Source organism: Gavia stellata, chromosome 4 (assembly GCF_030936135.1).
Source record: "Gavia stellata isolate bGavSte3 chromosome 4, bGavSte3.hap2, whole genome shotgun sequence".
Taxonomy (NCBI): domain Eukaryota; kingdom Metazoa; phylum Chordata; class Aves; order Gaviiformes; family Gaviidae; genus Gavia; species Gavia stellata.
In genome coordinates this window covers 11495176-11507223 of record NC_082597.1, presented here as the reverse complement: position 1 = coordinate 11507223, position 12048 = coordinate 11495176, and the positions used below count along the sequence as shown (strand labels likewise).

The 12048-nt window shown below is 35.7% G+C and overlaps 1 protein-coding gene across 4 annotated transcripts in view; it reads right to left on the bottom strand.

Annotated features, from left to right (window-relative positions):
* Positions 1-12048, bottom strand: part of CACNA2D1 (calcium voltage-gated channel auxiliary subunit alpha2delta 1) — a 434233-nt gene that overhangs the window by 197035 nt on the left and 225150 nt on the right. For all 4 annotated transcript variants that reach the window (XM_059817310.1, XM_059817312.1, XM_059817311.1 and 1 more), the window contains exon 5: positions 8116-8160. In XM_059817310.1, coding sequence (XP_059673293.1) covers positions 8116-8160 — 45 coding nt within the window. The remainder of the gene's footprint in view (positions 1-8115; positions 8161-12048) is intronic.

Sequence of the window (12048 nt, the reverse complement as noted above, 5' to 3'; positions counted from 1 at the left end):
AAATTCCTGTTCTAATAAAACTTCTCTAAGGTGTTAAAAATGTTCACTATATAGGTGTATCAACAGTCCTACTCTGACAGTCTTTCATAACAGAAGATATAATTTATACTAGCACAAATGTTCTTTTACTCTTTTAGCTTAGGTCAGTCTGAGAGCAAACTACCCTGGCAAAATGTCTCCCTTGTCTATATAAAAAAAGGCTAGAACAAGGCATTTCTCTGTATAGCTAATACCAGTTACAGTGCTAAGGAAAAAAAAACAACAAAAAACCCCCAACAAAATCTGTGTCGTATCGCCAAGAATCAGAATAATTTTGGCACAGATGTAGTCTAAGTTGTCGAAGAGTTCAAATTCAAAAAATCTTCATCAAACATCAGTCAACTAATATTTCAGTCTATTTACAAATTTCGCCATTAGCCCGTTTCAGTATCATGATTCTCCAAGAATGTACAAAAAATCATATAAAAAAAAGTACTAAATAGTATTTTCCAGTGAAATTTTCACATGCCTAATTCTACCATATACCATCAAGAGATGTGACATTAAACAGAAAATATGAGATCTAGGTATGTAAATATATGTCAATATTATTTAATCAGATATCTGCAATACTTTGTCCTGCTGAAAAACCCTAGTAGGTTCAGAAGGAGAAGAAAATTAATCTAAAAATAGCTGCAACTTACACACATGAAGAACAGCAACACCAAAAATAAAGAGACCTGCTATACATACAAGGGCTACTTCTTGGCACCTTATTGACTGCAGCAGTGTACAAATCATAGTTATTGTCAAGTTATCTAATTACACTTTCCAATCTGTATGAAATATACTTTGCCGACTTACTCATCATAAATGAGAATAACTGGGGCAAATTCTTTATGGCTCATTTTAACAATTGTTTCAGCATCAAAGAACTAAACGACAAAGAGAAGATAAAAAGAAACATGACACGTCATATTTGTGACTGTAGCTATTTCACATAGTTACCTGTGATATTATAATATGAAACCATATTAGTTGTCATACAATGAAAGCAGAGGGAATAAGAACACCACACAAGCAAGAAAATTCCTGAGTTCTGCTGGCATAAGAAAAATACTCAGCACTTCTTTGATCAAATCTGGAGTACTTCAGACTTCGTTTGAAGTAAACCTGGACTAATTCATTATCAAACTTCTTTTTACTAAGTTAATCCTAGCTGCAAATCAAAGCAAATTTTGCAACACTTGATACCATAAATTAGTAGAAAAGACTTGTGTAAGGGTATAAGCAGAGACTCAATAAACTTCCAATGTCATTGTCAGCATGCCTCTAAATCTCAGTGTCTCTTCTAGGGAAGAAGCAGACCTACAAGAAGTGTGCCTCTTAGATAAGATAACCCTTCTGTACTCTGCTTACTTCTGCCCAATATTTACTTTGGCCATACATTTATATTTAAAAAAGAAAGAAAGTTTGGGGGCTGGAAATTATTTTGTTTTCTAAAAAGCATAGGATGTGTACTTTCTGAAGCAAGTTGGGGGATGTGTCCTGTTTGAAGATTTTCTCATCTCTCAGCTCTCCATTTAAAAATGGGAGATGGATTTGGTGGGTGGAAAGAGAACAGGTTATAGCTTACCCACATTTCCCAATGAAGATTCGGGTGTTTTAAAAAACACTTACAAAAGAGCAGGCAAAAGATTATTACAATCAATACCTCTATTCTCCACCTGATGCATTCTACCTTATATGCCCAGAATTGTGCTATGTTAAAACCCACCAGGAATTTATTGAGATTATGGTTACATTCATACTTAGTCATCCTCTCTTAGTTTTACAACAGTTTTCAACTTGATGTAGATGTATTTTTTTTCATCACCATCATTAAAAAAATACTTGATAGCTGCTTTTATGCTGCAGTGTTAAACTCAGAGAGAGCTAATGTTTCACATATTATCCCAAAGTAACAAGGCATCACTGAACTAGTTATACTATTTAAACCATGTGGCAAAGACAGCTTATCAGTTTTAAAAGATTTCTCCCTGCAAGTTTTATAAAGTAATAAAACCCCATTTTTCATATTTAAAACAGCCATAGGCATGCTCCAGATTGCTCCCCTCTAGTGGAACCCACACACTGACCCTAGTCACAGAGTGAATTCACATTTTGTGCAGGTACTTACTCCCCAAAGGGACCCATAATTCTAGAGCCTTCACATTAATTCAGTAAAATAAAATAAAAAGTGCTACTATCACTTAATACACAATCAATAACTGCACAAGAAGTAGTGCTGTGTTAGTCATGACTGCAATCCAACATGGGACTGCATGCAGGAAATCTCTAATAAACCACTCGTGCTAACTAGGGACACAACTCTCACCAGGAGATGCAACTGGCTGCTCCCAATTAAAGCCTAATGAGTAAGACCTGCAGAGGAGCTGCAAACTTCCAGTGAGGCGTGCTGGTTTCATATTAAAGAAACATTTGTTTGTTCATTTGTAATACTTAGTCCTTACCGTTAAACCACTGAAAAATTTCAATCTTCTTTTCCTTAGGCTGTTGTAGCTTGTGCAGGAAGGGGTTTATAAAAGCACGACATGAAATTACACTTAAAAAAGGTAGAAAAGGAGCAAGATGCAAGAGGAGATGAGAGAAACGTTAAGGAAGGAATCAAGGAAGAATGAAAATTAAGCAGTTGAGCAATTCAGTGCATAGTGGAGAGGTGGATTACCTGAACATATGGAAACAGAAAAATTAGATTTAGAAAGGATCTATGCAGAAGATGTGGAATCACTAGAAATAAAATGGAGACCAGTACAAAAAAAGAGGAAAGAACAGAATGGTGAAGCAAAGATGACTATAAATAGGGTGGGGTACAAAGGACAAGAAAAGAAAACAGGCAAAGCAATATTAAAACTTATGGGAAAGGGCATCTTAATGTGGTACCACTCAGTTGTCCAATAAAAGCACTGCAGCACTTGTCCAAAGAGTCATACAACACAAGCAGCTGACAACTGCAAATTAAAGTGCACGACACAGGCTGCAATATATCAGACTGAAAGGGTTCTAGGGAATAGGACAGTGAATGAAAACCTGAGAGACCTGTATTAAATTACAAGTTTGGTCATTATCTTACTATGAGATATGAAAAATGGGAATATAATACCTCTTACCTTGTTGTGAGGATAAAACTCATTAACTATCATGAAGTGCTCACATATTACAGTGCTGTGGGGGAAATAAGCAAGTAGAATCTAATTGCTGTTGTAGGATAAAGAGTACAAAAGGTATATTACTGATTGATGGACTAAGAGGTTACAAACTGATTGTTTTATCTGAGAGACTGAGAAATCCAAAGGCCAAAGAATGATTGGTCTTCTCATGCCTTTTTTTTTTTTTTAAGTCCAAGCAAATACAGTCATTAGATTCAAAAAGGCCCATCGAGACAACAGATGAAAAATGAGAGAGAAGGATCTCCTGAATGTGGTACATAAACAGGAAGAAGGAAAGAAAACTATACTGCAGCATATTAACATACACAAGAGAATACACAGAATTTAAGTTAGAGAATTATTCTTCTGATAAAGCCATAAATTTAAAAGGATGATTGGAGACAAGTAAACACTGGCAGGCAGGATGTGTGAGATTAATTTCTTCTAATTCTTCATATTATAGAAGTTAATATCTAAAAGGGTCCATTATAGGAACCTGCTCAACAGAGAGAAACGCACATCTAGAAGTGATTCTGCTGATCTTAGACACCTATCTCAGAATAAACTGAACAGCTCTCTAGAGGTATCCACAGTGACTAGCTTAAATACCTCATTTTGATAAATAAATTACTGCTACTAATTATTCCTACTTGTATGAAAAGAAAAACATAATATCATGTCCTGTGATTAAATGAAGGCTCACAGCATGGAAGAGCAAAAAGTTAGACCTTGTTAGAGAAAGCAAAGAAGGGATGGCAAATACAGTTTTACTAGCCAATGCTTCAGAGATAATTCTATTAAAAACTCTCTCCCTCTAAAAGAAGATGCCACCTAAGTTGTCTCATCCATTTCACAAATACTGACAAAGGACCTGGAAGCAGAACTCCACCAGTTGTTCACGCAGTAATGGGGGAGAAGAGTCTGATGTTTGCACAGTAGTTTAGACTTGGATGCAGGTTTTCTCAACAAAAAATCAGTAACAGATCACTGACCATCTCATTCTTATTGCTTCTTCTTTTAAGTTAGATTATTGATCTCAATGACAGCGCAGGTACAAATACACCTATTTTCATACTGCCAAAGTGTTTTACCAAAAAGTATTTAACTCATTTTTACCACCCTAATGAGATGCAAATCATCAGTGAACATACCCAGAACCTTCAATTCCCAACAAAGTGCTACAATTAGAATACAAATTTTTCTTGGATTTCTAATCTGCATTTATCTAATCAGCCTCAACTTTACTGATGAAGGAAAAGAATTCCTACACTTTAAATTTTTTAAGAAATATTTGCATAAGAATTTTAATAGTGAAAAACTCAAGACATATGGAAGAGAATATTTTAGGAGATGCATTTTAGTGGTTCCTGAAATACTGGGCCTTTTAAAAGGAACCAAATCTGCATGTATAAATTACATCTCTAAAATATTGTTCCTTTTCTATAATATAAATAAGTCGTATTTTGTTTATTAAGAATTAATACTGATATTGCAGCTGAAGGAGGATAATGTTTAGCATCATTATGAAATATTCACCTTTTCTAAAGAGCAGGAATCATAGAATCATTTAGTTGGAAAAGACCCTTAAGATCATCAAGTCCAACTGTTAACCTAGCACTGCCAAGTCCACCACTAAACCATGTCCCTAAGTGCCATGTCTAGATGTCCTTTAAATACCTCCAGGGATGGTGACTCAACCAATTCCCTGGTGTGCTGGTTTTGGCTAGGATAGAGTTAATTTTCTTCATAGTAGGTAGTGTGGGGCTGTGTTTTGGATTTGAGCTGGAAACAGTGTTGATAATAGAGGGATGTTTTAGTTACTGCTGAGCAGTGCTCACACAGAGTCAAGGCCTTTTCTGCCTCTCACCCCACATCCTTTAAATACCTCCAGGGATGGTGACTCAACCAATTCCCTGGTGTGCTGGTTTTGGCTGGGATAGAGTTAATTTTCTTCATAGTAGGTAGTGTGGGGCTGTGTTTTGGATTTGAGCTGGAAACAGTGTTGATAATAGAGGGATGTTTTAGTTACTGCTGAGCAGTGCTCACACAGAGTCAAGGCCTTTTCTGCCTCTCACCCCCCCCCACCAGCGAGTAGGCTGGGGGTGCACGAGGAGTTGGGAGAACACACAGCCGGGACAGCTGACCCCAACTGACCAAAGGGATATCCCATACCACATGATGTCATGCTCAGTATATAAACTAGGGGGAAGAAGAAGGAAGTGGGGGGACATTAGGGGTGATGGCATTTGTCTTCCCAAGTAACCGTTATGCATGATGGAGCCCTGCTTTCCTGGAGATGGCTGAACTCCTGCCTGCCGATGGGAAGTAGCGAATGAATTCCATGTTTTGCTTTGCTTGCCTGTGCAGCTTTTGCTTTATCTATTAAACTGTCTTTATCTCAACCCATGAGTTTTCTCACTTTTACTCTTCCGATTCTCTCCCCCATCCCACCTGGGGGGAGTGAGTGAAGCTGTGTGGTGCTTAGTTGCCGGCTGGGGTTAAACCACCACACCTGGGCAGCCTGTTCCAAAGCTTTATAACCCTCTCAGTGAAGAAATTTTTCCTAATATCCAGCCTGAACCTCCCGTGTCACAATTTGAGGCTGTCTCCTCTTGTCCTGTCACTTGGGAAAAGAGACCAGCACCCACCTCGCTACAACGCCCTTTCAGGTAACTGTAGTGAGCGATGAGGTCTCTCCTCAGCCTCCTCTTCTCCAGGCTAAACAACCCCAGTTCCCTCAGCCGCTCCTCATAAGAATTGTGCTCTAGACCCTTCACCAGCTTCATTGCTCTCCTTTGGATGAGAAGAAACTGAATTCAAGTACAGTTCTCTAGGATGAACAAATCCAGCCCTTTAGCAGATACACTGAACCAACAAGATATGAGATGAGGTATCTAAGACTGGCCTCTCATGTCATGCTGTAATTAGAACTCATGGGGAACTTTTTAATGGTATCTCCTTAAGTCAAAACATTTGTTCTGATCAGCTAGCTGAAAAAGCTTAAGTGACTGACAGAAAGCACATACTCTCCAACAACCACAGCTTGTAAATGCTGTACTTTCTTGGTATCTTTTCCCTTCATATTGTTTTCTAAACTTAGAATTAAAAAAAGAGATTAAAAGCAAAAGAAAACAAAAAATTCCTTTTTTTCCATTTTTCCTCTTTAACTTTTTGATTGAAGGACTGTTATGAAGGAAAGAAAAATACTTATTTCAACACATATAGCCCTATGAACATTCTGGCAATTCAAACAGAACCACAGTCTCAACACTGCATTTTTCTATTTTACACAGCCCACATAGCACAGATCTGCAAAACATTTCAGCCCACTAAGTTGAAATTCCTAGGACTTAACATTTCTCATTGTGATTCAAAGCACTTGAAAATAATAACTTAAGCTGGTGTTGGGTTTTGGTATTGCACTCTGTGTTGCTGACACCACGTTAGACTGTTATTTGTTTCTTGACAGATTGGCCCTGACTCACAAGGAGCTGTTCTTAACTTGACAATAAAGGTTATTATAAACTTCATTCCAATAGTTCAAAAAGACATAAAAAGAAATAAAACTGAAACAGAAATACAAATGGGGCACCTGGTGGAAATTTTTTTTTTTGGGGGGGGGGGGGCGTGTTATGGTTTTTTTTCTGGGGAAAAAATATTCCTGAGGAAAGTCAAAGAAAGTGAGAGTAAACTCTGGAACAGTATTTCCTTTCCTGCCTTGCCTAACAGATTTGGATTGACGTTGTAGAAGTAGTCACCTCAAGACCTTTCCCAATACTATTTAATCATAACATACAGCAGGGTCTTTTACTTCAAACCATAATCTACCATCACTGTATTGTACATTTAGATTCAAAATCCAATGTTTAAGCTTTGTAATTCTGTTTCCAGAAGTGATTAGCACCTGCACTCCCAGTGAATTTAATCAGAAGAGACCAGTATCTTCCAAATTGAGGTTACTTTTAATGAATTTTACTTAAAGCATGCAAATTTTAAAACTCAGGACAGTAGACTTTGTTGCATCTGAATTCCAGTACTCGTAACTCTATATAAGCATATCAAATAGTTCTGCTTGACATGATCTATGTACCTTCTTTAATTGCCTTACAGCAGAAGCATCAATTACAATAGCGATGCCATCAATCTCTAAAGAATACTTGATTAAAAAGTGCAAATGAAGCATGCTGGCAATTCTGATTAATACATTTACAATAACTTTTCTATGGTTTATGAATTAAATCTTTAATGAAGACAAGCTTCTTGAGTGAAGGTGAGGATAACTTGTCTTATCCCCAGAAGACATTACGATTTTTAATAGTTAAAGCCAGATAGGAAACTTCAAACCACTTAAAGTAAGAGTTTTAGTAGAACCAGCAATTGAAATATCATACATTTTGTCTAAAACTTGTGAACGGATTTTCAATTTCCCCAAAGCTTATTACACTTACGTGAGTGATCACAAAGTGCATGAAAGTAGTTATTCAGTAACATTTTACATCTGCTTTCCCCTCATGTAAAAAATTTCTTACAAAAAATACAGAACAAGATAATGTGAGCTTGGAAAATAGGGCCAGAAAATGGTTCCTTCAGAGTAAAGTAAATTATTTACATTTATCATTTTGATTCTCCAGTCCTATAATTATGATTTTATTACATTTCAAAAAGTGAATGATACTGCTGTCAGGGTCTCCCAGCACATTCCCTGCCTGATTGGTAACTCAGACTGTATGAGGGAAGACAGACTTTGAGAATTAGAACACAAAATATTATCTGGCTCTTGAGGAAACTTCTGAAGACATTTCTAAGTTTCTTGGTTTATTGCTTCTGCAAAATATTTAAATGCTACCCTTAGAGTTTCATTAATATTTTCAAAACCTTAATTTTCTGAGATTCCAGGAAATGAAACAAAAAGAAACATATTACTTACATCATTCTGATCATCTTTTGCATTGTAATAGATTATATCATTATTCTGTAAGAGAAAGAAAAGTAATTGTTAGTTTGAAAGTAGAGAATAAAATTTACTAGCAATAATCTGTACTAAAATACATTTTAAAATAAACCCACATTTCTTTATGTATTGTCTTTGAAATACGACAGAATCACACCTTTGCTTGCTCTGAGTTGCATGTAGTATTTCCCGTGCTCATGTTTAACTTCATTCATTTAATGCTTCTTCCCTGGTAAGCCTCATAAGTCACTCAAAAAGCCAGCTAGAAAAGTACAGGTAACATTGGACAAAATCCAGAACTCAGAAGAGTAAACTGTTTCTTTTAAAGACATATGACTCTTCCACTATGCAATTAGGTGATTTATGCACCATGACATCTAGCAGGCAATAGATACAACGACACATGAGCATTGCTAAGTGGGTTAAGTATTTGTTGCACACACATTTATTGTTTTATTCACCTCCCATGGTGAAAATAAAATCTGGGAAAATACATCACAGGAGAGTCTGGCTGTTGTAGGGTAGAGTGGATCCTGGCAACTCTGTGGAAATGCTGTACCATGTAATTCAAGCAAAGCAATGAAGGAGAAGATTACTAGTTTCCATTACAAAATCAGTCAGAAGCTTCATTCAGCATAACATCCACAGCAGTTTGAAAATTGGGGTATTTTCTAAGGAATACAGTTTTGTTTTCTCTTGAAATATTTCTGAGATTCTGTGAACCATTTAAAAGCCATAAAGATTTAGGTTCATTGTAGTAGCTTTCCACTAAACTGAATTGTTGTAATGTGCCCTGTACTTTTTTGAATGAAAGTAAGCAATTGTTATGTGCATTTCTGTAGGAAATGGACATGTATAGGTACATAGCATTTTTTAAGTCCCATTACAGATTTTGAATAAATAAAGAAGTTACATTTCTTCATGTCCAGCAGCTTGTTAAAAATAGGTGACTGCTGTTAACCTCCAAAAATAGCCTTAATTTATATTTTCAGTTCTGGTTATGGTAATACCTTTGGATTTATGTATCTAAATAAAAAGCTGACCACAAAAAATGTTTTTTCTTTTATAAATACCAACAGGAAATAATGATTTCAGTAATAATTTTTCAAGTGGGTAAGCCAACGACAATTATTACTTGCACTAAAAAAGTACGATGACATGTGCTACAAAGTAATGCAGTCCATCTTTACAAACCATCGTTTTCATCACTTCATAAATAATGACATCGGTCATTCTTCTTTGTGACCTTTTTGAGATCCAAACATGAAATATATTATAGATGAGCTAAATGCTATTGTGAGGTAAATACTATTAACATGAACTCATCTTCTTTCCTTTTTCCTTAAAACGCACTCTTACAATTTTCCATCAAGACACTATTCTATCCGCAGGTCAGTTGGTTTTGTAGCAGTATCTGGGTAACTAAGCCAGACCTAAGTGTGTTACAGACATGGGAGAAAATTCCTTTCATCATTAAAAGATGAAAGCTAATTGCTTATTCACTTGATTGCTGTAAAGAAAAGACCATGTAATGCTTGTGGAAGCCTTCAAGTTGGAAAAAGCAAAAGATTCAATTTTCTTTGGATCCTCTTTTCTTTATATATGGTTGTGTACAAAATAACTATTCTGTAAATAATTTGATCTGTTCAAAAAGCCATGTGATTCTTTAGCAGGCAACACTTAAAACTGCAAAGGATCCAACTCTGAGTGGTGCTAGCTGGAAATGTTAGCACAAATGTTTTCATCACAAGATGATCTGTTTAATTTAAAAAAAAAAAATGTTGCTTCACTTCAGAATACAGGGGAAAAGAATACTTCTTTCACCACACCTCCTTATGTCACGTTACGTTACGTTACGCTACGCTATGTTAGAGCAGTTCCCCTGCGATCTCTTCCCTGGAAGCTTTTGTTCAGGAAAAATGAGACCAGGAAAAGCAATACAGACATACTTATCTGGATATTATGTATATATCCTTTTCGTTTACTGGTTTCACTTCAAAAGGAACATTTTCATAAAACACAATTCTATTACGCCTTCTCTTGTACTGATTTTCATCTAGAGATCAGTTGACTCCCCCACCCCCTTCCCATTGCTGAAGTTTACCCTAACAGTATACCATCTTAATGCATAGGTTTTGAAACAGTCTTCTATACATACAGTTCTGTTTATCTACTTAAACACAATGATTCTTTATCATCACAATTATATTTTCACGCCTTTTACATTTTTTATTTATTTGTTTAAATTGATCAAAACTGGCACAGCATTACTTTCTATTCTACTGGACTAAACAGTATTTTTTAAATCACCTATTAAAGAATTATATTTCAGAAACATGATGCATTTACAAGTTAATTAAAATAACCCTTCCCCCCCCCCCAAATGAATTAGACATTTCGTTAGGTTATTCATATCTTGTAGTTCATTACCCTGCTTGGAGATATTACCTATATAATGCATAAACTAACACTGACATTGGTCACATCTCACTACTCTTAATATAGAAAATATGAGACACACAGATTCATGGATCAGTTAGATCTTCAGAGGACAATTTTTCATAATTTAACCACTTCTAGCTGACAAGAACAAATTGCTTTGTTGCTGGTTCTCAAGTGAGTAGTTTAGTTATTTATTAACTTCTTGACACAAAGAATTTGAATCTTCCCACTATTACACACTTCTGTCACCAGGTAATACTGAACACTTATTCAGTAAGCCTAAGATACAATGTAAATACCCTATTTTTGTTCTTTATCCAGTAATGTTTTGAGAGAGAGGGGTAAATACTCACTGTTACTTCTGTTCATGAATGAAGAGATTTAGTAAGACAGTCCTGAAGCTGAATTTATGGAACAATGACTTTAGGAGACCATATGCATAAATTAGAAACTTTAGCATAGTATCAGTATGCAAGTTTACGAAATTTATGCAGTTGGAAAGGTGAAGGGTAGTTTTCACTGTTGTTAATTCCCCTTTCAAAGCAAAGAGTTTCAGTATCTGACAAGGATATGCAAGGCATATAAAAATTACATTAAGGACCAGGTCATAAATGTTTTATTTGTGACTCTTACTATTTTCTTCTGTTTTATCCTAATAATCTTTTTTTCTTCCACACTTTCATTGATATTATTAACTGCTAAAGTTAGATTGTTCCATTGTCTTTATATTGCTTTTCATTTCAATAGTACTTTGTTTCCCAGCTTTGGGTATAAAACAATTCCAATGGGAAACACTACATACTGGGTAGTATTAATGACTTCCTAAATTTCACCACACAGAATCCAAAGTTTCTGGTCTCTATGATCTCTATATCTAGAGATTTAAAGAAACACACAGATTCATCAAACAGAAGAAAAGCATGGGAAAAACATACTGTTTCAGAACATCTGCAGATGAAATTTGAATTCATGCCCACACTAACTTACGTTCGCATTTTGATTCTCTACGGAGCAAGTTTACTGACAGTTAAATCGACTAGTTAAATGCCTAATCTCAACTCAGGATTATGTGAACAGAGCTGAAGTTGGTTTGTCATCACAGGAAATAATACTTTTTTTCAATCAAATTCTTTCAAGAATGACACAAAGGGATTACATTGCAACAAGACATATCTAACTTTACAGATAATTGCATATAGTAAATCATGATAATATAGCTATTCTGTTGGTAAAAGCTATACATCCTCCTTTACCAAGTGCCAAAGATGAAAGTTCCTTGTCATCACTGCCACGTAATGGCTTCTGTAGGAAAATCTGCTCTGTAAATCCTATGCTAGAATTCCAAGAACTGTCTATGAAATATGAACCCCATCCTACTGGTCAAACCTCTGTTTCAGTGGAAACATTGTATGTGTGATTTTTGAAGTATCTGCATTTCAATCAGGAAAGAAAAAAAATAAATACCGG